Source organism: Thunnus albacares, chromosome 18, assembly GCF_914725855.1.
Source record: "Thunnus albacares chromosome 18, fThuAlb1.1, whole genome shotgun sequence".
Lineage (NCBI taxonomy): Eukaryota > Metazoa > Chordata > Actinopteri > Scombriformes > Scombridae > Thunnus > Thunnus albacares.
The window spans coordinates 792,501-820,416 of record NC_058123.1 but is presented as its reverse complement, the minus strand read 5'-3'; the positions used below and the strand labels follow the sequence as shown (position 1 = coordinate 820,416).

The 27,916-nt window shown below is 39.2% G+C and overlaps 3 protein-coding genes and 2 long non-coding RNA genes across 10 annotated transcripts in view; 3 read left to right on the top strand and 2 right to left on the bottom strand.

Moving 5' to 3' along the window:
- Positions 1-557: 557 nt before the first annotated feature.
- capslb (calcyphosine-like b) lies at positions 558-7,757 on the top strand. 2 transcript variants are annotated; one of them, XM_044333181.1, is made up of 5 exons: positions 558-712; positions 1,218-1,356; positions 4,473-4,650; positions 4,727-4,936; positions 5,397-5,858. In XM_044333181.1, exons 2-5 carry the CDS (start codon positions 1,220-1,222, stop codon positions 5,496-5,498), a joined length of 627 nt encoding a protein of 208 aa, XP_044189116.1. In that variant the 5' UTR covers positions 558-712; positions 1,218-1,219; the 3' UTR covers positions 5,499-5,858. The 2 variants fall into 2 exon arrangements, with proteins under 2 accessions (XP_044189116.1, XP_044189115.1); XM_044333180.1 differs by lacking the exon at positions 5,397-5,858 and adding an exon at positions 6,590-7,757 and having other exon boundaries at positions 622-712.
- il7r (interleukin 7 receptor) lies at positions 7,320-20,764 on the bottom strand. Its single transcript, XM_044333159.1, has 9 exons — positions 18,627-20,764; positions 18,019-18,507; positions 13,997-14,117; positions 13,757-13,911; positions 13,126-13,277; positions 12,881-13,037; positions 11,998-12,100; positions 11,840-11,912; positions 7,320-10,065 (listed from the first exon to the last, which is right to left on the bottom strand). The coding sequence occupies exons 2-9, from the start codon at positions 18,095-18,097 to the stop codon at positions 9,673-9,675; spliced, it is 1,233 nt and encodes a 410-aa protein (XP_044189094.1). The 5' UTR covers positions 18,098-18,507; positions 18,627-20,764; the 3' UTR covers positions 7,320-9,672.
- Positions 10,771-12,054, top strand: LOC122968198. The gene is made up of 3 exons (XR_006398774.1): positions 10,771-11,440; positions 11,856-11,899; positions 12,010-12,054. It is a non-coding gene; the product is annotated as an uncharacterized LOC122968198 (long non-coding RNA).
- Positions 19,608-27,126, top strand: LOC122968197. Its single transcript, XR_006398773.1, has 3 exons — positions 19,608-19,619; positions 22,271-22,273; positions 27,006-27,126. It is a non-coding gene; the product is annotated as an uncharacterized LOC122968197 (long non-coding RNA).
- An 81-nt stretch (positions 27,127-27,207) lies between these two features.
- Positions 27,208-27,916, bottom strand: part of myo5b (myosin VB) — a 57,933-nt gene continuing 57,224 nt past the window's right edge. For 4 of the 5 annotated variants that reach the window (XM_044333096.1, XM_044333097.1, XM_044333098.1 and 1 more), the window contains exon 39: positions 27,208-27,916. This exon is cut by the window's right edge and continues 310 nt beyond it. The gene's annotated coding sequence lies outside the window, so the exon portion shown is untranslated. The other variant, XR_006398758.1, reaches the window with a different exon arrangement.

Sequence of the window (27,916 nt, the reverse complement as noted above, 5' to 3'; positions counted from 1 at the left end):
GGTCATGGTTACAGCTCAGTATAATACTGATACCAACAACCCTAACCCTAACCCTGATATTAAACCACACAGACTGGTATTTAACCAGTTTGACCACTAGAGGGCAGTGAACAACCAGGATTCTAAACATGAAAACAACAAATAATACCAATAAAAATACAAATAAGTATACGAATCATTAATATAATATTATAATATACAATTTATATTAATTGGATTATTGCAACTGATTATAATAATGAATAATAGATGTTTTATTTCCATATATATGTTATTGTCTATTCTGTAATATTTGCTTCTTTTTTTTTTACTAAATATTGGATAATTTAATATCTGGATTATAATAACAGCCTATTGTAAGATTATCATAATATTTTTAATTTTTAATTAAATCTTAATCTGAACATCAGTCTGAAATAAAACAAAATGAACATCTGATATTAAAATATTAAAATATATCTGAACTGGTTAAAATCAGTGAAAACGTTTGAAACTTTCTGTTATGCTGTTAGTTATCAGATATTGATTAGGTGACGTCACCCCGATGCTCTGGTCGTATCTGGAGGATCATCGCGGATCTTTATGAAGACGTCTGAACAGCCAATCACAGGAGGGGACAGTAGATCTCCATAGCAACCGCGCATCGTTTGGGGAAGGGCAGCGTCGGTTTTGTTGTTTCCAACCGGAGATAAAAACGTTTCAGCTGCTGTCGGTGAGTTACTGCTGACTCATTCTTACACAACATATTTATTATTATTATTATTATTATTATTATTATTATTATTATTATGAGAAAGAAAAACTTTTATAATTCCGTTAATAGTTTTTCTTCCGCGTCACTCTTCAGTTCTTCCTGTTTCCTCCTGTCTTATAAACACTCAGACAGTTTCAACATTCATGGAAAAAGACTTTACCTGAAGCAACTTGATCCCAGTCGTTAATGTCAGTTGATCATTAATCAGTATTTACCTTCAGAGAGGCGGACTCACCTGTAACCTGCTCAACCTGTAGAGTTTTACTGTGTTTGGTGTTTGGTAAAAAACAGTTCTTTTACTCAACTGTTTTACTTTAGTCCAGTTTCTACTTTACTCCACGTCGTTCCTTAAAACCGTTTAACGCACATATACTCTCTCTATATATAAATATATACATATATATGTAGATAGATAGATGGATAGATATTGATGATGCACCTTTGAATGTATTGATGACGTCAGTGATGGCGGGGACGTCCAGACATGACAGAGAGATGTCGATGAACGCCAAGCGGCAGCTGAACCAGTGTTCAGACCCGGTGGAGAGACTCCGGCTGCAGTGTCTCGCCAGAGGATCGTCCGGGATCAAAGGTCTGGGCAGGTGAGCTGTTCACACACACGCGCACACACACACGCGCACGCACACGCACACACGCACACCTGTTGAGTCTGTGGAAGGTGGAGATTCAGAGACATGAACAGTTAAGTCTTTTATTTTTGTAGCTCAAAATCACAAATTAGCCTTAAGAGTCTTTTTATAATCTGTGCAGCAACACGACATCATCTGTCCTCAGACCCTCGACACTATATTTATATTCTGGGGCTTTACTGGAATAAAATATCTTCTACTGGTCCTGTATGCAGCCCCTCAGTTCAGCCTCTGTCTGAAACAGGCCGTTTTAGCTCCTGTCTCTTTAAGCCCCGCCTCCTGATGAGCCCGCTCTGTTCTGATTGGTCAGCTTCAGGAAGCTTCCTCCGGCTCCGGAGGCTACGTAAACAAACTATAGTAGCAGGATTTCACTTCTTTTTCTCCTTCTTTACTCCAAATGTCAACTTCTCAGATCCGTCCGTACATGTTCAAAGAACCAGATGTTTTCTAACATTCGTTTTGTTCTGATGATTCAAACCAGCAGAGTTTCACATTGATCCAAACTGTAGAACTGAGAGTCACTAACAGTCTGTGAGAAACATTAAATTAATTTGACTTTTACTTCCAGAACCGACGGCGTCCTAAATATCTGCTTCCACTTCACATCTCTATTAGAGTTTATTAGAGCTGCTGCACAAATCAGTGAAGCCATTCAAACCCTCACAGTAACCGCCATAAAATAATTAATTAACCTCAGATGTTATAAAATAATTTGTTCCTAAATAAACTTTGCGGATGCATTTATTCCTGTAGTAGTCTGTTCTCTAAATGTCTCTTTATTCCAGCGACTCTGCAGCAGGAATATTAGTCGACATTCAGCGAACATCGATGGTCGAAGCACAAAACACAATGTTCTGATTGGTAGATTTCACTCTGCATGATGAGAACAAGGAAGGCTGCTCATATTCAGTCTGTCTGCAGGATAATCAAGATAATCAAGATAATCAAGATAATGCCGCCCTTCGTTGTGACAGAAAGTAACACAACAACACAAAAACACGACTGAGTTACACAATCACTGAATCATCTCCAGCAGACGAGGAAACAAACACACTGAATTTAAGGAATTCTACAATGTAGTAACTGTTACTTTCACTACAATTTTTTTTTTACCTGAAAACAAACTATAATTTTATTTTAAATTTAATTTTAATTATTAACTTAATTTAGAGCATCGTTTTGTTGAACCTCTTCCAACTTGCACCAAGTGCAAAAGCTCCAATCTGCACTTTACGGTGCATTAATATCTATAATAATATAATAATATAGTCCAGAAACAGTGTTTTATGTGTTGGATGTCCTTAACAAACAGCATTCTGCAAGAAAACAAGTTTTTTTAGTTTTCTCAAAAAAGTGCATTTTTCAGATCGCAGGTTTTCGGCCGTCGACGTGTTTTTCTTTAATAAAACAGACGTTACAGGCTGCTGAACTGTTTATTGACATGAAACTAAATGTGCAAATAACAACAGAAACAGTCGACAGGCTCTTACACATTTATTAGTCTTTGCACTGAAATATATGAAAATCCTTAAAGTGCACATTTGTTGTGACAGTTTCTTGAATAATTAATTAAATATAAACAATCGACCTACATTAAACATAAAACTGCGGCGGCGATCAGTTTGACTCTGCGGTGGGCCTGACGTCATCGCGTTACCACAGCGATGCAGTAACCATGGCGAACAGGCAAATAGATAAATTCAGCGGTTAATCCATGTATGTCAAGTGCTGCCGTCATCACCGCGGCGCGCGAGCGGTAGCGAGAGCAGAGATGTTTGTGTGTCGATCACAGTCGACGTAGTTATTCAGTCTCTGAACACGAGTCTGAAACTGATTCTGACTGAAAAGAAGACGAACGCAGCTTCTGTGTCCGACCTCCACAGTCGAGATGTGACTCATTAAACCCCAGAATGACCTGATTTAAATCATCAGACTCCAACATATCTCACATTTTCAACCTGTTCAGAATTCAAGCTGCTAAAACAATCTGATACAGTAAAAGAGCAATTTCAGTTTGAATCAGCAGGTTAAAGGTTAAAAACATGCACATCGCATATTTAAGTATAAACTGCTGTTATTTATATGCCAGTAGGTGAGACCTGGTTTCCTGCAGCTGTGCGTGTTTTTGTGGGGATTGATGTTATAAATCATTCAGGACGGAGAGGAAATAACAGGAAATTCTTTTTACAGCATAAAAACATGAAAACAGAACAGAATAAAAACAAAACACGACACTGTTGTGGAAAGAAAGAGACATGGAGACATAAAGAAAGCATTAAACATTGTTACTTGTTGAAGCAGTTGTAAACACTGTACAATCCATCACATCATCAGTAACAATTATACAAATGTCCAAACACAAACAAAAATACAATCATCTTGTATTTTTGGAGAGAAAACATGTTGTTCAGCTGGTCCTTTCTCTAAAGATTGTGAACTCAAACTAGACAGCTTTATACGTCTCCAGAAGCAAAGCTACAAACAGTCTGGTCCCTAAATGGACACTTCCACAAACCGTTACACCTTCTTACAAACAAGTATGGTCTCTAAAACAGCAGGCTGAAGACAAAGATATCTCTAGTTAACCCCAGAGGTCAGCAAGCAACCCTCAGATAGAAACAGGTTCAAGAGTTCAACTAGACTAGGAGCAGGATTTCTTCACCAACATGTGTCCCCAAAATAACATGACATCACATTCAGTTGATAACAAACATTGACTCCTTAGTTTGAAAACATTTGTAACATCTATACAAAAGATTTATAAAATGATAACCTACTATTCAATTTTCTTTCACGACACTAAAAGACATTAATGCTGCTACTGTTTTACACTGATGTGAGATATCTGCTATAAAGTAATGTTACATTGTGATTTTTATTGTTTAATCGTATATTCTGTGTATTTTATTACTTTTAACTTGTCTGATTTTACAGTTTTAACCATGTAAACACTTTGTAACTTTGTGTTGAAAAGTGCTGTATAAATAAGATGTTTTATTATTATTATTATAATTATTATTCTACTAACAGCTGATACTGTCTGAGTGTTGATCCTTCCTGTTTGTCAGAACCTTTAAAATAATGGACGACGATAAGAACCGCTCGCTGGACCTGAAGGAGTTTCTGAAGGGTTTGAACGACTACGGGATCCTGATGGACAAACAGGAAGCCACGACTCTCTTTCAGCACTTCGACCGCGACGGCAGCGGATCCATCGACTTCGACGAGTTCCTCTTCACTCTCAGGGTGAATATAAACACTGCGACTGTTCGGCTCCGGATTATTTCAAGTGTCTTAACTCTCAACAATCTGTTAACTGCAGCCGGCCATGTCCAAGGCCAGGAGGGAGGTGGTCATGCAGGCGTTTCGGAAGCTGGATAAGACGGGCGACGGCGTGATCACCGTCGAAGACCTGCGGGGGGTTTATAACGCCAAGTACCACCCCAAGTATCAGAACGGGGAGTGGACCGAGGATCAGGTGTTCAGGACGTTCCTGGACAGCTTTGACTCTCCGTATGACAAAGACGGAAAGGTAATAAACACTCGAGGCTTTTTGTTTTTAAAGTGTCTCCTCAGAGCTTTTTATGGTTGAAGTGAGAAGTTGTTAGTTTTTCCACAGATCTGCAACATGTTCAGTCAGACATGTTCAATGTGAGAAGTCCTTTAAAGGTCAGTTCAGCTACTCCAGTATGTGTTGAACCAGCAGTCAGGTGTCTGTAATCATTCCTCCTGTTCATACTGGATATTAAAAGATCCTTCAAATGTGCTTTAATGGAAGTGATGGAGGACAAAATCCACAGTGTGTCCACACTGTCATTTAAAAGTCTGTGTGAAGCTTCTATTCAGTCATATCAAGTTGAACTGCTCTCAGTAATGTAAGTCATAAGTGTGTAGGATTGACTGAACTGTGTTATTTAAGGGTTAAACGGTCCCTGAAACAAGTTGTACTAATTGAATGAAGTGTGTGTTGATGCTGGTGTTGCTCTCTGAAGGTGACCCAGGAGGAATTTATGAATTATTATGCTGGCGTGAGTGCGTCCATCGATACGGATGTCTACTTTATTGTGATGATGAGAAATGCCTGGAAACTCTGACTTCTGGTAAACAAACTCCCCGTGTGGGTGGCGGCAGAGTTTCACATTTCAAGGTGTTTTCTAATTTTAGAAAAGTCCGTGTTGTCATTTCCCCCCGAAAGTCGTCTCACTAATCAATCAGTCTGTTGTATGGTTTTAATGTTTTTAAATACAGCAAAAAAAGAGACATCAGAACCATACAAGACACAAACCTCTGTAGTGTTTCAACCTTCATGTTTCTGTCTTTTAATCAATCTTTATTCTCTATAGTTCAATAAAAACCCAAATCATCCTTTTGAGCTTCAGTTTCTGGGCTTCACTCGCTGTTTCCATCCAGATATGATGCTAATGTCAAAGTTTATTTCCTGTCTTAATAATTACCAGCTGCATCCCCACTAACTCTCTTTATGAGGAGTTATACGGACGTTATTACACAGGACAGAAAACATTTATTGTCCAGGAAGTAAAATCAAACTCTGGACAAATACGACAGAATCAAGAAGAAAATGATAAATAAACAAATAAACGTATATACAAATGAGCAAACAAGCAACAACGGGTAAATGATGAGAGGCTGATGGGAATGTCAGTAATTTGCAGATATTTCAGAGTTGGACAAATAAAAGATTTTGGCCAGATGGTGGCGCTAGATGAGAAGTCAGAGGATCAAAGTTATTACAGTTCATCCTGAGGGAAACATGAACACAACAATGCATCCAATAGTTGTCTTTAATAAAGAACTAAAGAGTCAGAGGATCATCGGAGTCAGTAGAACACGAACACGAAGGCCGATCCGTCAACTAGATGTTGAGATATTTAGATATTTAACAGCATAAAAAACTAGAGAACTTTGACCTCATAGAGGAAAAGTCAGAGGATCATCATCAACTCATATCAACTCATCAGATAGTTTTTCAGTCTGGATCAAAAAACTCACCTTTGGCTCATCTGGATGGAAACCAGCGGATCATCTGCATAGACGAATAACCGTCCAGCTGCTCTGACCTGCTTCTCTCTGCTGTTTCCCTTCATAGTAAAACTCTACAGACTGATTCTGACCGTCGTCATGCTGCCGTTAAACATTTCTTAAACATCTTTCTTCTGATCGACAGGTGACCAAAGAAGAGTTTGTCAACTATTACTGCGGCGTCAGCGCCTCCATCGACAGCGACGTCTACTTTATTCTTATGATGAGAAACGCCTGGAAGCTCTGAATCAGATCCAAAGACTTGATGAACTCAAAACTCTCATTAATCACATGATGCATTTTTAATTATTGGTGATCAGATCGAGCTCTTTGATAGCAGCTATAATTAATGTTGTGCTTTTGTAAGTTAGACAAATAATTTCTTTACTAATTAGTATAAGTTTGACTTTTTAAATAATCATTTTGCATATTCAGTCTGTTTTGGTAATATAATGTAGGTAAACACAAGACAACAGTATGTTTCCATATCAGGTTTTATACTTTATTATACGTTGATATGCAACATCATCGCCTTTGTTTAAATAAGGAAAATGTTTATGTCATAACAGGTAAAAACAAACATCACCAGATAGTATGTACAGTATGTTTAGTACAAACATTACAATCAGGTTTCTGAGAAAACAAAGCGTACATTCTGTGTATGTATTGCTGTAAGGAAACATGAGGTGTAAGTTGTGTGAGATATTTAACAAGCAGCATTGTGTTCGGCGTCTCTGTGACTCGTATCTGACCTCAAACAGACACTGCTCAGAGTGATCATAATGACATTCACTGTAATTCACTGCTGAGTGATTGGTGATCATGAGGAGAGAATATGTTATTTCAGAATAACAGCAGCTTCTTTTTTTTTTAAAAAAAAAGGACCTCACTGGTGTTTTTGTTTGTTTTAGCTCAAGAAAGAAAATATATGTGATTCCAGGCAGCCAACTGTATCTATTCATATCACTATGGTTTGAACATCGTGTCCAGTTTTATATTTATGTTCATATTTCCACTGTGGTTGAGTTACAGTTTGCTGAACTGGTCAGCAGGTGTCCATGTTGCTTTATTGTTGTTAGAAGTTGAATCAGATATATTCTGTTAACCAGCATGTCAACACATGAGCGGTACCATGCAAGAACTTTGATGTTAAAGGGTTAATTCGCCCAAATTAGAGAAGAAAAGGAGGCAGAAATCTCAAAACCTGCACAATAAAACCAAAAGTATCTGCATGGAGAGATGTTTTGTAATTTAGGTGATCGGTAGGCTGCCTGGAAGATGGTTTGCTTTGGAAACAGTAGCAGGAATATAAAGGGCTAAAACATGCAGAAACACTGGTTTGGTCTTCTGAGGTTCCTCCATCAACCGACTCTGGGCGACAGATGACGAAGGTATGTCAGTATACAACATAAGAGACATCAGGATAAAGTCATATGACGTCAAAAGCTACATAATGAAAAGAGCTACATTTCAATAGTTCTGGACTTGTATTTCTCAAACTGCTAAAAGTAACTTCAGAGAAAGATAAAAAAGCAAAAATCCTCTTTTACTCCCACTCACAAACTAAAGAATAAAAAGGTGTTTATCAAATTTTTTTTCACTTAAAAATACTAAAAATGTATAATAATAATAATAATAAGTTTGAAAGACGTGGTTGTTTACCTGCAGGGAGGCTCTGATGACAGACACTATCCAGTGGCATTATGGGAAATGTAGGATGCAGTGTTTTTGTAATAAAAGTCTGGATATCTCCACCTCTGCTGCACAGATCTGGATTATTTTGTTGCTAATCTGTAACTCACAAATCCAGCTTCTTAATAGAAGTGCAAAACTAAACTGCTGGAATGCCCCTTTAACTGCTACTGGAGATATTAAAGACTTCAAGCAAAACACATTAATGTAAAAAAAATAATAATAATAAAATCATATGCAGGATATTATATCCCTGAGAAAATATGGATTTTTTTTCAGATGTAGAGTAAATCCTTTGATGTTCCCGCTCTGAGCTGATACAGGATTAATCATGTGATCAAATGTTCTAAATGTTCCTCCGACACTTGTTGTCTCGTGATAATGTGTCTTATTATTCACCTTTAACTGTATAGTAACTCTTTATGTCAGTGGATCCCAGCTGTTGTTTGATTTGATCAATCTATCCATGTGTAACCCTCATCACAGCTCTCAGTCTTAGTGTGGACGTGAGCGGTTCAACCAAAAAGGGATTTTTTTCTCTCTCAGATTGTTTGATTTGATGGATTTTGGTGAAAGTATGCAGTATTTCAACTGGATAAGACCTCTAGTGTGTTTGCTTTGGGCCGAGTCAGTGGATCAGATTGGTCAACTCACTAAGAAGGTCGTATCTGCCCAAATATCAAGAAGACTAACGTACGCTGTTTGTTATTCCAACCATTTAGCTCAAACTTGCAGCCTTGTAGTTGGTCAGATGGAGAACTGAGACCACAACCAATCAAACCAAGACCAGAGTCCTGTTCAACCAGACTGAACTACGCAGGGAGGGAAACATACTGAGAGTCTACAGTCATGCTAGCAGCTCTGTCAGGATGCACAAGGCTAAACACAAAGTACCCCCAACGATGACGGGAATGTCAGGACTTTTGAAGGTATTTGGTCATAAACAAAAGTTTTGGACAAATTAACAATTTGACCAGATGATAGTGCTAGATGAAAAGTCACCAAAGTTATTACAATTCATCCTGAGGAGAACATGAATATGAACCAAATCTCCAGACAATCCATCTAACAGTTGTTGAGATATTTTACTTAAATCCAACCTCAGGGTGGCACTAGAGTACAAATCAGTGGATCAAAGTCAGGAGGATTCATCGTCTCTGTAACAAGAATCTGTACCACATTTCAGAGCAATCCATCTTGTATCTTGATGTTGAGACATTTCACTGGATAAGTGGATAAGGAACACAGGTCAGTCGGATTCATCCTCTGGGGAACATGAACGTCTGCACAAAATTTCATCCAATGGTTGTAGAGATATTTCTGTGTGGACAGACATCGCCATCCAGGGAAGCATGCAGGCTAAAAAAGAGTTTTCTTTCTTTCTGTCATCCATTTAATCATTTTGTGACCCTTCAGATTTATCTACGGGCCTCATGGTGGGCCCCGACCCCCCGGTTGGGAACCACTGTATGTTTAGAGATGTAATTCTCAGAGGTTTAATAAATATAGGTCCTGGTTCGTTGCTGCTCTCTTCTCCTAACTGATCTGATAGAAGCTGGACATGGTGACGTATGTTGGGTCCTCCTGCTGCCTCACAGGAAACAACTCAGGCTCGTTCCGTCCAGCGCTGCGTTCAGGTGCAGGTGTGCCAGGTCGCTCTGCGAGCTGGGGGACGTCCACCGGGGACGGACCGGAGCTCTGGAGGCTGTCCTCTCCGTCGGAGGAGCTCCTACTCAGCAGCTCCGACTCCTCAGTGCTGACGCTGGTGTTGCTCCTGGAGCAGTCGGAGCTCTGGGTGGAGGAGGGAGCGTTCGTACCGTCGGCAGCAGCAGCAGCGATCGAGGGCTCTGTTTCCTCACACGTTGCTTTCTCCATTGGGGAAATTTTAAGGGCGCTGAACACCTCTGGTTTTAAGTTCAGCAGAAGGCCCTGCACAAACACAAACACATCATCACATTCAGTCATCAGACAATCAGAAACCTGCACAGCTGTGAAATGTGAGCAGCCGCTGGTTCAGGACGTGTTTTTCCTCATTTTGTATTCTTATTTCAAATATTTCTTTAATCGATCTCCTTGATGTGACTGAACATAGAAACTCAGGACTCTCCTGGATAATGTGACGATGCTACAGGTTTATATTCTGACCACCAGTTTACATTATTTACACTTTCTGATAATGGAGTCTGTGGTATCCTACAGTATCCATGAACCGTTGCTATGGAGAAGAGGCCGGTTATAGATGTGAATCACAGTATAATGAATTCAAAACACGTGACCAAATTTTAAGCTCCGCGACTGGCTGTTTCTTACCAAAATGCACACTGGGAGTCGTAGTTAACTTCTACCCCGACATTCTGTACCTTATCATGTAGCTTCAACTCTTTACCAAAGAACCAGATGTTTTCTAACACAGTTGTTCATCTTTTGTTCTTATGGTTCTACCAGGATAATGTCATGTTGATCCAAACTGTCTTTTCAAAACGTGAGCTGGATTTTTACTTCCCACCTCGTAACTCTATTGTGTTATTACAGTTGGATGTGAAGTTGTAACGACATCACTCGCCACTGACTTCCAAAACAAAAACTAAAAGTGTTTTCTGATGTGACGACGCCGTGGTGTCTGCTGAGGTTTGGTTGGTTTAATATCTTTGTTTGGGTTAGGTCTACGTTGTCATGCTTAAATTATTAATTATTTGTTTAAGACGCGGTCGGTCGCAGCACAGTGTTGTGGTGAAATAAATTAGTACTGATGGAACTGCAGAGATCAGCGGATTCACTCACGTGGGCAAAGCAGATGCACACAAATCTTTAATGTTGACTTTAACTTTGGTCAAATTAGCGCTGTTGACCAATAACCTCCTGACAGAGCTGACCTTTGAGGGGCATGAGGAGTCTAAAATGAAGCTGTTCATTAAAACTCCTCTGTCGGACTAAACACTGTCCCACAACAGAGACATGGTTTGTACACAGTTAGCAGACAGGAGGACATGATGCTAATACAGCTTCTGTTAATTTAGCAATCAAGCGAACTAGCTAGGTAACTGTCAGAAAGCAAGTTTTTTAGTCTTTATTCTCCTCTTCTATGACTCTTTATCGAATGAAATAATGAACATTAAGAATGGTGAAACAGAGGTATTGTGGCTGACTAGTGTTAGCATGTTTCAGGCTTGCTAGCATGTTAGCAGTTAGCTCACCACCTACAACAGTTTACCAAGTAGCCGTGTGTTCCTACGTCACTGAGCCTCCAGAAACAAATACCTCACAAAGACACAGATGAATTTCACTGGTGGTTACAGATACTCAGGTACTGTAATTAAGTACAATTTGTGTTAATTTGTACTTTTCACTGAACTACATTTATTCCACAGCTTTAGTAACTAGCAACTTAAGCTAGCTACTAAAATATTGACTGTTAGAGATTAAACTAGCCAACAGGATAAGTAGTTAAACATTATTTGCTGTTGACACTGTTGTCAATGATCCAATATTCCTTTAGATTTTGAATGCAGGACTTGATCATTGTGGTATCACCACTTTTACTTAAGAAGAAGATCTTCTTCCACCGCTGAACGTCACAGTAGTTCCTCTTAAGTTCCTGACAGAGTTATAATTCCTAACTTACTAGAAGTCACTTGAAAGTAAACATATGTTGTTATTGAGCATTTAAATAAGAAGAGAACGGTCTCAAAGTAAAACAACTCACTTTATTTGAATTGCAGATCTGCACCAGTGTGTGTTTGGGATGCGGGATGCTCGGCCACATGTAAGTGAATATTCTGTGAGGGGAAAAAGAAAAGACATATTAACATATGAAACATGTAATTTAATTGATTGTCTGACAGAAAAGCAGGGACGGCATACTTGTTTTTCCAGAAGTAAACAACGCTAAAAGTCAGCACCACCAGCGGGACGAGACATATGAGCGGTCTGTAGGTCGTCTCCCATTGGACGCCCTTCTCCGGTTCTTTAAGAGGGGAGAGAGGTCAGAGAAAAGGTCGTTACTCTCTTCTGTCATGTAGAAAAGCAAAATGTGTTCAAGCTGACTTGTTCTTACAAGCAGCGTCAGAGAGTAACTAAATACATTTACTCAAGTACTGTACTTTTATTACAGTTTTTATAGCACAATTATTAAATATTAAACCAGTGGTTCCAGTTGTTGGTGGTTCTCTTACTAAACGTCAGTGTGTATCTGTGTCTCTTTGTCATGTTTCAGATGTCTCTGAGTTGTTTGCAGCTCTAAAGAGACATTTCCCCTCATATGGTTTCAAATAACTGTTTGAGGCCCAAAGAGGTAAAAAAAACTCTCCAATATTTCACAAAAATGCAAAGATTAAAGAAAAGTTCTGAAAATGAAACCACATTTTTTTTATAGCAAAACTTTTTTTTCTTCTTCTTCTTTCCTCCCTAATCTATCATCTCAAGAGCTCTCAGATTTATCTCGTGACCTTCACAAGAAAGTTCAAACTGGCTCCACCCGCAGCAGCTACAACAGTAACATGCTGCTCTGACACTGACTCATCAGTATCAATAATGTACTTTATGTTAATGTATTTAATATATCATTAACAGCCTGATTTTCTGTAAAATGAGTAAGTTTATTTTAGCACTTTAAGTAAATTCAGCTGGTAAAACTTTTGTACTTTTACCAGTAAATATTTGAATGCAGGACTTTTACTTGTAATTAAGTATTTTTGCTGCTTTTACTTCAGTAAAGGATGTGAGAACTTCTTCCACCTCTGCTTACCAGCAGGAGTAGAGAAGCTGAGAGTTTCACTCCACTCGCTCCAGCTGCCCTGCAGATTTGTGTCCGGCTTCGCTCGCACTCTGACGTGATACTCTCGGTCCTTCTGAAGATGCTCCATGCTGATTTCCAAAGTGTCTTTTTGGGAGACTTCTTGAGTCTGTGGTGAAAAAAACGTGGATTAATCCCAACGTTGCTGAACATTTTCAAAGATAATAATAATGATAACAGAATTCAAATGATGTTACTGTTTCACTGCCGGCGGTCCAGATGTGCAGCTGGAACAGCAGATTGTCTGTTCTTATATAATCATTGTTATATGGAGTCTGAATATAAAACACGGCCTGGTTGGTCTCCTGGTTGAACGTCACGTTCCACACACGAGGACTTCTGGGTTTCACTGCAGGGAAACAAAAAGAACCAAAAGACAGTAAACAGCTGTTGCACGGACACTTTCACACCTGAAGTTTGGTTCATTTGAAGAATTAATGGCCACCTCCAGACCTGATTGGCCATTGGTCAAGTTCATCGACACAATAAGGTGAGATAAACGCTGGTCAATCAATGGTGACAGCCGATCAGCTGATATAGGGCCAGGGCTGTGTGACTGAGGCTGTGAGAGTTGATCTTTGTTCAGAGCACTTTTCATCATGAGTCAGAAGAAAGGCAGGTTTCTAAACCGAATACGTGCTGGCTGTCAGGTCACAGCGACCACAAACACTAGCAGCTACTGCTCTGTTCAGGTTTCTCTTGCATGTCATGTTTTCCATTTGCAGCTATCACAGTCTCTGGGAAGCAGCGGTTATTTCAATCAGTAATTACTGTATGTACTCTTGTATGTATTTCCTCAGGTTCAACGTGAACACAGGAAGCATTTACCTATTTTCTTCAGGATGACTTTGTCTGTGAATGTCCTTCCGCTCTTCAGGTAGACGGTCAGGTTGAAAGGTGTCAGAGAATGCAGCTCTGAGGAGTTCATCGTGTTCCCGAACTCCTCCAGACACTTGATCTTGTTTGATGTTAAGTCGTAGTAACTGTGAACAGAACAACTCTCCGTCAGTGTCTGAGTCACCTCTGAAACTGTGTAGGAACCTCTTCAAACATCTAAAACATTTTTACCACATAGTGATCCTGTCGATACTGTCGCCCTCCTCCTCGTCGTCCCCATCATCCCTGTTCAGCTCGCAGGTCAGACTGCATCCTTTTCTCGAGATGTGAGAGGTGCAGCTGATATCCGGCTCTGAGAGGAAACAGGAACTTTTATTAAAGAGACACTCGACTATTCAACACAGTCCTATCAGTGATATCAGTATTAGTAGCAGTACAGGGTCAGCAGATACAGCTGAGGGGTCGTGAGATGATTGATGGGCGTCAAAGTTTTCACTTGTGCTGTGAAATATCTCAAATATCTACTTAATGGATCAGCACAAAATTTAGTTCAGACATTCATGTTTCCCAGAGGATGAATCCTCATAACTTTGACGACCCTCTGGCTTTCCCTCTAGCGCCACCGTCAGCTTAAAGTTTCATGTCTGCTGTGAAATATCGGCACAAATTTTGGTTCAGACATTCATGTTCTCCAGAGGATGAATCCTACCGATATGGTGACGCTGACTTTTCCTCCTGAAACGTCTCGACTAGAGCTGCAAATAACAGTTTGTTGAGTACTTTTATGAATCCTTTCGTCTATGAAATGGCAGGAAAATAGTGAAAATACAGACAAACGACCAAAAGCCCAAAACCAAAATATTTATATTAAATATTAAAATGTTATGAAACTGAGAGAAGAAGAAAACTGGAGAAGGATGAAACACTTTTGACATTTTTCCTCCATAAGCAACTTATGATTAATTTCCCGTTGATCAATTAATCAATTATTTGACGAATGGTTTCCACACTAGTCACATTATGTGCAGTTTATTCATGTTCCCCAGAGGATGTACTCTAACCACGACGATGAAGTCGACCTTTTAGTATCTCAACAACTATTGGATGAATCGCTGTGACATTTAGTTCAGACGTTCATGTTCCCCAGAGGATCATATCTACCCGCTAAGATGCTCCTCTGACTTTCCCTCTAGCGCCGCCATGAGGTCAAAGTTTTAACGTCTACTTAATGGATCGGCACAGATTTAGTTTCACACATTCATGTTCCCCAGAGGATGAACTGTAATAACTTTGGTGACCCTCTGACTTTTCCTGCAGCGCCACAATGAGCTTTATGTTTTAGTTACTATTAGATCGATTGCTATGAGATTAATTTCACACATTCATGTTCCCCAGAGGATGAACTGTAATAACTTTGTTCCTCTGACTTGACTAGAGCTGCAACTAACAATTATTTTTAATATCAATTAATCTGTCTATTGTTTTTTTGATTGATTAATCCTTTCATCTATAAAATCTTATCTATAAAAACTTAATTGTAGATGATTTATCTTCTATCAATCGGCTAATTGACTGTTGACGAATGGCGTCAACATGAGTCACGACAGCAGTTTGGTTGATACATTCATGGTCTTTGTGAACTTTACTGATCCTCTGACCTCTGACCTTTCATCAAGCAACATTTCATATGTTAAATTGGTTTATGAGCTGCGAGACTGATGAGATTCAGCCTCAGCTGTACTTCATGTTAATCAGCTAATCAGTGAATGTATGTAAATGAGGAGCAGAACCACACAGATAATAAACCTACATGTTCAGGACATCTCTCAGCTCTCATTCTCACATGTTTTCTCACTCATCACATCCCAGCAGTGACTACATACGTTGACCTTTCTGCGTCCACCGTCCTCACACGGATCAACTGTCACACTCCTCTCTGAACACCCACAACATGAAAGAGCTTCATTTCACATCTTCCTCTGCACAGTCAATATGGAAAATAACAGCAAAATTCCTCATGATAAAATATTTGTCCCACTGATGAAAGCTTAACTTTCATAGTTTATGGCATTAAAGCTCAGTCAGCTGTTTGAACTGTGATGCTGCTGACATTCAGTCTAATAAACATAAACATAAATAAATTAATTCCAAACTTCAGCCTATTGGACCAGAACACATTAGTTCTTTTCTCTTTCTATCAACTATAAATGAAGCTGTGTGATAATCAGTAAAGTGCATCTATAGTCTCATAGTGCAACACAGAACATATATTCATGAATGACTCATTTTAGACTAAAATAAGTTGTGAGCTGTCACTTACTGACACGAAACATGAGATCTGATACAATCTTAAACACTGTTATTAATCCAACTTATGATTCAAGTAAAAGAAATAAACTAAATGTAAAGGTTTGTGTTTCCACTGCGCTGGTTAACAGCAGTGGAAGAAGTACTCAGATACTTTACTACTTCAGTAAAAGTACCAATACTGCAGTGTACAAATACTCCATTACAAGTAAAAGTCCTGCATGAAAAATCCTACTGCAGTAAAAGTACATAAGTATTATGAGCTTGATGTAGTTAAAGTATTGCAGTAAAAGTACATAAGTATTATGAGCTTGATGTAGTTAAAGTATTGCAGTAAAAGTACATAAGTATTATGAGCTTGATGTAGTTAAAGTATTGCAGTAAAAGTACATAAGTATTATGAGCTTGATGTAGTTAAAGTATTGCAGTAAAAGTACATAAGTATTATGAGCTTGATGTAGTTAAAGTATTGCAGTAAAAGTACATAAGTATTATGAGCTTGATGTAGTTAAAGTATTGCAGTAAAAGTAGTGGTTTGGTCCCTCTGACTGATATATTATTATATATGACATCATTAGATTATTAATAGTGAAGCATCAGTGTTAGAGCAGCATGTTACTGTTGTAGCTGCTGGAGGTGGAGCTAGTTTACACTACTTTATATACAGTTAGCTAGTTTAGTCCAGTGGTTCCCAACCTAGGGGTCGGGCCCCTCCAAAGGGTCAGCAGATAAATCTGAGGGGTGGTGAGATGATTAATGGGAGAGGAAAGAAGAAAAAACAAAGTTCTGATACACAAATCTGTTTTCAGTTTTTGGACTTTGTCTCTAATCTTTGATTTTTGCTGAAATATTGGATCATTTGAACATTTATTGAAATGAAAGCATGTGAGAAGTTTAGAGGGAAAAATCACTATTTGGTGGAGCTGTTAACAACTCATAGACATGTGAAATGTGACCCCGACTACACACTGCTTTTTGTAAGACGTCAAAAGACAAAAAGGTTGGAAACCACTGGTTTCATCTTTAACAATGTGTTGTATTTTAAAAGCTTGTTATATTATCCATTGTGTCAAATCTTCATCTGAAAAGTAACTAAAGCTGTCAAATAAATGTAGTGGAGTAGAAAGTACAATATTTCCTACAATATTATATGCTGACAGTGTTATAAAGAAATGTTCTTGAGTAAATGTACTCAGTTACTTTCCAACACTTCGGTCATATATAACAGCACCAGTCAAATGTTTGGACACAATTTCACATTCATGTGAATATACATATATATGAATGTATATACATGACTTTTGGACCCCACTGTATATAAATACATACACACCTGCACACATTCAAAAATACCACAGTTGAAAACATCACAACAACAGAAATGTTCCTGCAGGCTGAAGCTGATTGTGCCGACGCCTTGTTCAACACGTCCTCTTTGACCTCAGAAGTTCACATCAAACAACAACAGAAGAACTGAACTGTTGACCCAAAACTGCTGAAGATTAAACACTTCATTTTGGATCCCAGCTCCGTTCTGTCTGGTTCTGTTTCCTGTTTGGTCTGCTGACACTGATGAGTTTTAATGACAAGGTCAAATAATAACTGATAGAAATATAATATTAGTAATACAGCTTTAAAACTGAAGATTTGTTCTTTTAAACTATTTTTAAGATAAAAGTTTGTCTGTTTTGTCCTGATATGATTCTGGTACAATCTTAAAACAGTTTGTGATCAGTTAGAAGCTCACATATGCAATAATTCATCTTAAATATATTATAATAACACTGATTCTACAATCCTGAGCATCCACATGACATTCACTGATGTTTTTTGTATTTTTGTGGCTCCATGTGTCTCATTAGGAGCCATAAATGTGACTGAGAAGATGTTGTTTAGTTGTAATTTGGATCAAATGTGAATCACATGTTGTCATAAACAGGACTGACCTGTGTCTCCATCTCCACTCTGAGCCAGAGTCACAGCCGGCAGCAGCAGCAGCACAGCGGTCCACCAGCCAAACGGCATCTCCTCGCCCAGTCTTCTTCTTCTTCTTCTTCTTCTTCTCTACAGCTGCAGAGGCAGAGATGAGCTCACCTGTTCCCCCGACAGCAACATAACCCTGCAGTCGCACCAGCTGAGAGCTTTTTCTCGTCAGCGCGCAGGGAGAGGAAGAAGGAGTGTCGAGCGGTGCAGAGGAAGGAGGGAGGGCGTCGGGTTCGCTGAGCTCTTTGCTCACAGGATGTTCAGTAAATCACAAAACATCTTTGTTCAGCAGACTGAAGACTGAAGGACAACATGCTTCACTGTCCTTTATTGCACAAACTTCCAAGTACAAACCTTTCAATCATATTTCAATGAAACATTTGAAGCTTTAATGTTGAGACAAAAAAAAAAAAAAAGTCCCAAATGTGAAAGTTGAGTCAGAGTGATTCATCCTGTTCAAGCAGCAGAAACAGTCAAGAAAGAAAGTAGATTGAGTTCATTCTTCCATCTGTTCATAACCTTCAAATATTTATTTAATATATAAAATGTTTAACCAAAACAAATTATTTACCCAAAAATCCCAGTTTTGCTCCTTCATAAAGGCTCCACTGAGAGGCTGTAAATGATTTGTGTTTGTATCTGGTTTTATTGACAGATTATTGTTTTGGAGGTTGAACTTTAATCAGACTCTCTGGAAGTCAAGACTGAAGTCTGAAGGCTTTGTGTTGATTATTTGGTTGCAGCATTATTTCAGTATATTATTTTAAACTTATCTGGTGTTCATAAAGAGTTGTTTGCCTAATAATGACCTAAACGATTAACTGATTGTCACAATAGTTGCCAGTTAATTGATCTTGATTAATTGACTAATTGTTGGATCTCCACATCAGTTTCTCTAAAAGTTCATTAACCCGCCATGTTTGAAAAGTCCAGAAGTTCGTTTAAAACACTTCCTGCTGTTCTGAAGTTATTTCCTGAATCCTCAAAGACTCTTCTAACCATCTAAAAAAAAATCCATCTGTTGCACGATTAAAAAAAAGATTTTTAACCAGTTTCACAAGTAGCACTTCTGTTTCTGAATGAAAACAAAGATGGCCGCCTGCTGGCTGTCCGGACAGGAAACAGAGTCACAACTCTGAGTGAACCAGAACAAACAGACACTGAGCTGAAACTCGCTGTAAGGCTGCAGAGTCGACCAAAACACTGACAGTTTATTTCACATGAAAAATGACAAAAAGAAAGAAAACCTGAGAGAGAAGCCCCGCCCACTCTCACAGGCCTCCAATCACAACGCAGATGTCTGAGCGGTGAGGAGGAGGAGGTTCCAGACGCTGGTCGACCGTCCAACCAGCACGTCTGTCTGCAGACTGCCGCCTTCATCGGTCTAACGTTAGCTAATGTTAGCTAACGTTAGCTAACGTTAGCTGCAGAGTGATACCTCACACATCATACATGTCATTTGATCCGCTGTTAATATAAAAATATTGATTGCTGCAGCGTTAAATGACAACAGTATGTCATGTTATATGAAATTGAACTGCTGGAACTACTTTCTTCTTCTAACGTTAGCTAACGTTAGCTAACGTCAGCAGCCTTTACATGCTGTATAACAGACATCAGTGAGTCGGTTTGCAGACTGTTACTGTCACGTACGTCCACATGGCTGCTGTTCAACAGTGAACCAGAAATCTTTCGCTGTACATATTTATCTTTAAACCTGCATTCATTGCAGTATGAATGTAGAATCTGTGGCCGACATGTTAGCAAACAGTAGCGCAGAGACCGACTGCGAGGCCGTTCACACTTGAAATGACCAAGCCTTTAAAACCGAGCTGCTGTTTGCTGACAGAATACAGCGAGTTACTCAGAAAACTGCGCCGACTGAACCCAAGTAGCAGCTAAAAGAGGCAGAAAAGCTCCGTAAAGATGCAGAGTGACACCTCACACATCATACATGTCATTTGATCCGCTGTTAATATAAAAATATTGATTGCTGCAGCTTTAAATGACAACAGTATGTCATGTTATATGAAATTGAACTGCTGGAACTACTTTCTCCTTCTAACAAACATATGACTAGTCATTAGTACACATTTCTTTCTTTTCTTTAACATTTTATCTTTTACAACCATCTTTGTTCAAAAACCGACTTCTTCCACGTTAATGAGAAACAGACAGAAATCTGAAAATGATCTCATTCGATGCAGCGGCTGTCAAACCTGCAGCTCTGCTAACAGAACACGAGTCTTCCTCTCAAACGGCAACCATGAAGCACAGAATCTAACCAGCAACCTACAAACCACTTCCTGTCTGCTCAAGTGATCTGGTTTGTTTTCAAATGAGGCCAGCATGTACACATCAGTTTTAGTTTACTACAAGCCCCCCAAGTGACTGTCAGGGCAGCAGGACCCGTCTGTCACCTCAACATGACCAGAACAACGTTAATGTCGTCAGCTGTTACATCATATTTAGGTTCAAGTTTCTTTCTTTTTGCTCCTGATCAATAAAGTCTGACTGGTTTCTGCACAGCGGCTGTTCCTGTGAAGTTGTGGGGAAGCACCAGCGTCTCTTTCTCCTCATGAACATTTTATTTCTCTTCCTCTTTTACTGGATCAGCTGCTTTACGTGTTCTTACTTTCTGAGGCACTGTGAACCCAGCAGGCCTCTGCATGGTTAGCACTGTTTCCTGCAGTCAGGCGACAGGAGTACTCTTTATGTTTTATGTCATGAAGCAGGGCATGCTGGGAAACGGTGGTGCAATACCTGCAGGTTTGACCTGAGCTGATGCTTCAGTGCAACAGATATGTGAATTATAAGATACTCAGATACTTTAAAACTGCAGTAAAAGTACCAATACAGCAATGTAAAAGTACTCCGTTATAAGTCCTGCATGAAAAATACTACTACAGTAAAAGTACATAAGTATTATGAGCTTGATGTAGTTAAAGTATTGCAGTAAAAGTACATAAGTATTATGAGCTTGATGTAGTTAAAGTATTGCAGTAAAAGTACATAAGTATTATGAGCGTGATGTAGTTAAAGTATTGCAGTAAAAGTACATAAGTATTATGAGCCTGATGTAGTTAAAGTATTGCAGTAAAAGTACATAAGTATTATGAGCTTGACATTTAAATGGAAATATTTAGGTAAAGTACAAGTTCCTCAAAATTGTACTGAAGTACAGTACTTGACCTTTGAGGTGAGACCTTTCAGTCGGTGTTCATGGTCATCTCAGGGAGAACAGAGTCTCTGTCAGTTTGAAACAGAAGATCCAATAAATTAAACAATAAACAATATTTACAGATTCAGAGATTCTGGATTTAAATGAGGAAGACGAAGGATTTTAATAAAACCATATCAGACACAACTTATTGTTCAAATTAGAGTATTTTTATACATCTTAAAACATCTGCAGTGGATCTTAAAGTACTTTTACCTAAAGATCCTCCAGACATCTATTCAAACACGTATAAATCATCTGCTTGGATGTGTGTCAGTGTTGGTTCTTCACAAAAACTTTAAAATCTTTAAAATGATTTTTATTCCTCCCTCATGTTATCGGTCTCTAGAGTTTTCCAGACGTTTCCTCCGTCACCGTAAAGCTTCAGCGTTTTGTTCTCTGGAGGCTTCGAGTTTCCAGTCGGCCTGAAACTCTGCATGAACGACATTCTGCACAGAGAAGAAGAACGAACCTGCAGCTGAAAGAAGAAGAAGAAAAACACATATTTTTGAGTTGAGGGACTTTAATCAGCTCTATCATGTCGACTATATGGCAGGAATACTACAGTTTACATTATATATCTAACACTGTAAATGAGGCCAGTTTACATGAGCAGTCATTTTGCTTTTGATACTTTTTTCTTTTTTACAACACAAATAAAAACAACAAAAGCAGAAAACAAAGTTCACACAACTTGTTCTACTTGAAGTACATTTCCCCACCAGTACCACCAGTAAGATCTTCCTCCACCAGTGGAGCTCAGACTGGTTGAGAGCTGGTCTGGTGTCCTGCTCTGACTGTGTGTGTGTTCTGTGTGCTTGATGCTGCTCAGACGGTGTATCTGAGGCAGTCGTGGGTGGAGATGAGGCCCGGTGGGAACGAGGGCTGGCGGGGGCCTCATGTATCTCCAGTGTGTGTCTGTGGGCGGTCGCTGTGGTTACCAGCCTGTGTTTTCAGCTTTTATATAGGAGACGACGGGGAGAAAATCATGGAAGGACGTTTTGTTTCTGTTGAAACCATAGAAGAAGAAGCCATTGGTCCTGGTTTGTGTGTGTGAGGGATGATGGGATAGAGAAGAGTTAAAGCTCCTGCTGCACTGACATGAAGAACCTCTTCAGTGTTTCTCTGCAGCTTATCTGGGAGGAGAAATACACCCCCGCCCCCGCCAAAACCACACGCCTGAGGTTCCTCTCTCTCTCTCTCTCTCTCTCTCTCTCTCTCTCTCTCTCTCTCCGCTCAGCATCGCAAAACATCTTCAGCTGTGGTTTCATGTGTTTGGTCGCCTCTCTCTCTCTCTCTCTCTCTCTCTCTCTCTCTCTCTCTCCGCGGCGGTGATGGGAATCTGATGAGCCACCTGTTTACACTCCGCTGTGGTTCTGGATCCTGGTGGCTTCAACATGGCGGAGAGGAGCGGGAAAGAAACTGTTCGTCACCGCCGTCACCTGCATGTCACCGTCAGCCTGTCTGAGCTCTGGTTTGGTCAACTGGTTGTTGGCGGTGATGGAAGAAGTACTCGGATACTTTATTGAAGTAAAAGTAGTGAAATCAAACTGTAAAACTACTACAACTGAGTAAAAGTATCAAAAGTATCAAAAGGATCATTTCAGAGGAATAAATTATGGAGCAACTGAAGCTAAAAGTTTATATATTTTTAGATATTTTGCACCAAAGATAAAAAAAAAAAAATCATAAATATGTGACATTAGCAGTAGTGGTTGATGTCCTGGACTTAAGTAAAAGTATCAGTACTGCAGTGCATCAGCAGTACTTCACTATCACATTAAATAAATTAAATAAAATAAATAAAAATTAAATGATGTTAAATGATCTCATGTGCACATTGTTTTAGTTTTTTTATTAAATATATGAATCATCTTCATGTTTCTTATTAGTTTTTTATCAGGTTTGTAAAAATGAAACATCAGAAAACTATAAAGAGTCCAGAAGGTCTTTACTGATTGTTCAGATATTAAAGAAGTTGATCACATGAAGGAAGATCAATCAGAGATATGGATTGATCCGGAAAAAAAAAAAAAATCAATCATCAAATCAATGCAGATTTATTCTGATTGTTTGTTTTATAAATAGAAATAAAAAAGGAAAAAGTGATGCAACAAATCCAGATGAGACAGGAGATGACGGTGAGTGTGTTGTTGCTGATGTTATTGATCCTGATCGATGATCAGACTGGACCATGTGACTCACTTCTTCTCTCACGACCGTTCGATCGACACGTTTTTATTGCAGTTCGTTCGTGTCCGACGTTTGACTTTCATCAGTTTGTCTGTGTGGGAGGAACAAACTTTATGATTTCATATCAGTTTGTTGATCAGCTGCAGACACCTGTGTGGGTGTGCAGGGCCTTTAAATGATAGTAGTGCATCATGTTTTATTAGTGAACAGATCAGATAAATGTTGCAGATTAGAGGCGACTTGTGAACACGATGGAGAACTTGAGGTCGTTGTGTTTCCATGTCGAGCTGCTCCTTGTTCAGGACGTCCTTCCCATACATACATTCTCACATATATATATATATACGTGCAGAGTCGGTACATCTATTTATGTCACCCATCTTTACACCTACACCCATACATGTAACCACAGTGCAAAATCTCATGGTGATGTATTTCAGTGAAGCCACACCAAAATGAGCAGGTCTTTGAAGCCGGAGCTTCAACAGCCACATGAATGTCTCCTCTGTACACCCTCTCTAAAAACTCAGCTTCCTGCTTCTCCTCAGTTGTTGTTTTTGCTTTCTTTCTTTTTTTTTTTTTTTTATAAGCCCAACACCGTGCTCACCAATCATCACATAACACAGACGAGTCAGCCAGAGTGTCTGACAACAGTTTGTACCAGCGAGGTGTGAGTGAATTTCTGTAGAAAGGTGTTGCAAGTTGTGCAAACAGAGGTTAGGCTTCAGCAATTACTCCTCACCACATCCTCTTCCTTGACTCATAATTTTTGTCTTCATCCTTTAAAAACACAACACGCTGAGCTGAAACATGAATTCACCACCTCAGCTAACTTAAACACACAGTAAGTGTCAGTCAGAGGGGTTTTTTTGGGGGGAGAGAGAGAGAGAGAGAGGCCAGAGACCAGATGTTCTCATGAAACGCTGCAGGTTTCATTTCAGCTTTAGGGGAACGAACCTCCGTAAGTCTGTAAGTGACTCTGACGCACTGCAGGTTTGTGGCGGCCACATGAAACTTTCAGTCTGTGCACCAGAAACACGGAAATAAATTATATTTAAATGTTATCAGAGAGAGGAAACACACTGCTGACACATTTTTAAACTGAATGTGAAGGAGAAACATCCAAACATGGCCGTCTGACAGAGATGGAGGAACACTCAGTCAGTCAGTATTTACATCCTGCTTTACCTTTATCAATATTTATTTATTGACTTTTGGCAGCAGGGCGTCCACATGTGGATAACAGGTGACTGAAACACCACATGAGCATGTTTAAGGACTGTCACATCACACTGTAACCACAAACACTCACACCCACCTCACCATCCAAACACACATGTATCTCAGCTGTACTGTATTTATATATATAGACGGTACATCTATATAAAGGAGCTGAATATTTGTAAATATATTGTATGTGTGCAGCATGGAGGGAGCCACAACTGTATTATACATCCTGTTTGTATAATGACATGAGAGCACAGCAGAGCCGCTATATTAAACACATGTATACGATGCTAAACATGGCTAACACAGCTAGCGCGGTCGCTAACAGGACAATAAGTTCAGTTTATTGAAGCTGTGTTAACATCTTGTCCTCCGGGTCTCCTGACTGTTGTTAAACAGCTTTCACTCCGACAGACGAGCTTCAATAAAACCAGATGTTAGCAACACAGCTAATAAGCTACGTGGAGCTAGCGTCTCCATGCTAGCTCTGTGGAGACGGTTTCCTGTTGCAGCTCATATTCACAGGTCAAAGTTCAGGTTGAGCTGCTCGCTGTGTAGTTTTTATCAAACAAACAGGAGGAGATAAAAGCATTTATTGGGGACTTTTTTCAGCGGCGGATGAATCCACATTTGGTGCTTTTGTGAGTATTTGTGGCAGCAGGACGGTGATGAAGGAACATGTGACCCAGAGAGCGGTGTGACTCACTGACTCATGTGTTTTTAGTTGTTTTTGGACAACGGAGGTCTTTCTATCTATCTATCTATCTATAATCTATCATCTATCTATCTATAATCTATCTATAATCTATCTATAATCTATCTATAATTTATCTATAATCTATCTATAATCTATCAGGCTGTGGACACACACACACTCCACCGTCGCTGAGTGTTTCTACAGGCACTCAGACTGCTCACAGACGTGTTGGGCGTCCTGTGAGGCCGTCTGGCACCTGAGCGGCAGGTAAACCACGGACGGCCTCAGAAACAGCTGCTCTGCTCACTAACAGCTGGCACAACTGACACACGAGGAGCTGCTGTGGGAAACGTCTCAGCGACACGTTCACAAGTGTCTCAACCCAGAACTGCTCCAACACGACAGACAGACAGAGAGACAGACAGAGAGACAGAGAGACAGGCAGACAGACAGACAGACAGAGAGACAGACAGACAGACAGAGAGACAGACAGACAGACAGACAGACAGGCAGACAGAGAGACAGACAGACAGAGAGACAGAGAGACAGACAGAGAGACAGACAGACAGACAGACAGGCAGACAGACAGAGAGACAGACAGACAGACAGACAGGCAGACAGACAGACAGACAGACAGACAGACAGACAGACAGACAGACAGACAGACAGACAGACAGACAGGCAGACAGACAGACAGACAGACAGACAGATGCAGAGTTTGCTTTTCAGCTCAGTCGGATCTTCACACAGATCAGAGACGTGTTGATCAACGTGTCACGTCGTCGTCTAACACTGTGGTTCACACTGAAATATGATATAACTGTTGAATTATCTTCACACGTTCACCTTTGATCTGTGAAACAGCTTCAGTGATACTTTAAGCTGCACAGATCGATCGATCGATCGGTCCATTAACAGAGAACTAATCGATCCATCGTTTGTAAAAATGACAAATATGAATCATGTTGTTGTTTCTAATCACATTAAACTGGATATTTTGGGGTTTTGGATGATGATAAAAGACATCTGATGGAATTAAAGCTGCAACGATTAGCTGATTAATCAATTAGCTGCCAACTGTTCAATCAATCAACTATTTTAATAATCAATGAATCTTTTTTTTAAAGAGGAAAAAGTCTAAATTCTCTGATTTCAGCTTGTTAAATGTGAATATTTTCAGGTTTTAGTTTCTCTGACAGTAAACTGAAGATCTGACGACTTATTGATTAATTAAAACATCAATAATGAGAATAAGAGTCAGCTGAACGTCAGCATGTTGCTAACGAGTCTCATTAGTTTCAGTTTTAATGTCTCGTTACCGTCGTCCTCGTTTAACACAATAAACAACAAACTGTGTAAATAACAACAATGAACTCATCAAACCACAAATCAGCAAATGAATCGTTTGTATTTGACTCAGAGTTACTTCATTTCCAAAATATATATAGATGTGACATACAGGAAGTGACTTCATACTTCATAAAGAGCAAAAACATTTACATCAATGTTCCCAAAACCAACATGGACCTGAAGAAACTCCAGTATGAAACATTAACATGTTAATAAACATCAGATTTAATCATTTGTATCATGAACGTAGTGTTCACTACTAGTGTTTGTTAATTATCTGTTGAAGTGCAAACGATTCTCAAGACGTCAGACAGGAAGTGACGACGTAATGATTCAAACATGTTTTTAGTGATTCATTAACAGAAAATTATACAAATCACACAAGAAAAAAAACAGAGGAATAAAAAACATCACAGTGAAGAAATATTAAAAAAAAAAAATAAAGATTAGAGTCTTCAAACACGATGAAAACAGGAAGTCATAAATATATTTATTACAAACTGATTGGCTGAGAGTGACGATGATGTCATCGCCTCTCCGACCTGATTCTGATCTATTATAACTCTCAACGTACCCTCACCTTCATCATCATCATCATCATCCTCACCTTCATCATCCTCATCATCGTCATCGTACCTGAACTTTATTTATTCATCTCCTTTCAAACAAACATTCATCTGATGGAGAGAAATTAGTCTCAACACTAATAATCCATCATCATCATCACCTTCATCATCATCATCATCACCTTCATCATCATCATCATCATCATCATCATCATCATGTCCACAAACAAACACAGTAATCACTAACATTGATTAATGACTAATATCTAAATCATGAGGAAGAGGATCAGTTTGTCCTGTAATATAAACATTGATCCATTAATCTGTTGATTAATCGATTAGTCGTTTGGTCCATAAAATATCAATCAGTGTTTCTTTAAGTCATCAAATGTTTTGTTTGATCCGCGACTCAAAGATCTTCAGTTTACTGTCACACATTGAAGAAGCTGCAGGTTAATGATCATCTGTGATTTTTATCCATTAATCATCTTATTGATTTATTATTTGTGGATCATGAAACATGTTTCTGTGAAAACTATTGAGACTAGTTTCTCTCCGGACTCTCGGACTGATCTTCTCTCTCTGATTGGCTGTCAGCGGACTGCAGA

What these genes read in the sequence shown, in the direction of transcription:
- il7r (XM_044333159.1), bottom strand. Translation starts at nt 18,097, where the DNA reads ATGCCGTTTGGCTGGTGGACCGCTGTGCTGCTGCTGCTGCCGGCTGTG. An exon ending in ATCGACAGGATCACTATGTG is followed by an intron (nt 13,912 to 13,996) that starts GTAAAAATGTTT and finishes TTCTGTTCACAG; the next exon opens with TTACTACGACTTAACATCAA. An exon ending in GGACCGCCGGCAGTGAAACA is followed by an intron (nt 13,038 to 13,125) that starts GTAACATCATTT and finishes TTTTCACCACAG; the next exon opens with ACTCAAGAAGTCTCCCAAAA.
- capslb (XM_044333180.1), top strand. Translation starts at nt 1,220, where the DNA reads ATGGCGGGGACGTCCAGACATGACAGAGAGATGTCGATGAACGCCAAG. An exon ending in GGGATCAAAGGTCTGGGCAG is followed by an intron (nt 1,357 to 4,472) that starts GTGAGCTGTTCA and finishes CCTGTTTGTCAG; the next exon opens with AACCTTTAAAATAATGGACG. An exon ending in CGTATGACAAAGACGGAAAG is followed by an intron (nt 4,937 to 6,589) that starts GTAATAAACACT and finishes TCTGATCGACAG; the next exon opens with GTGACCAAAGAAGAGTTTGT.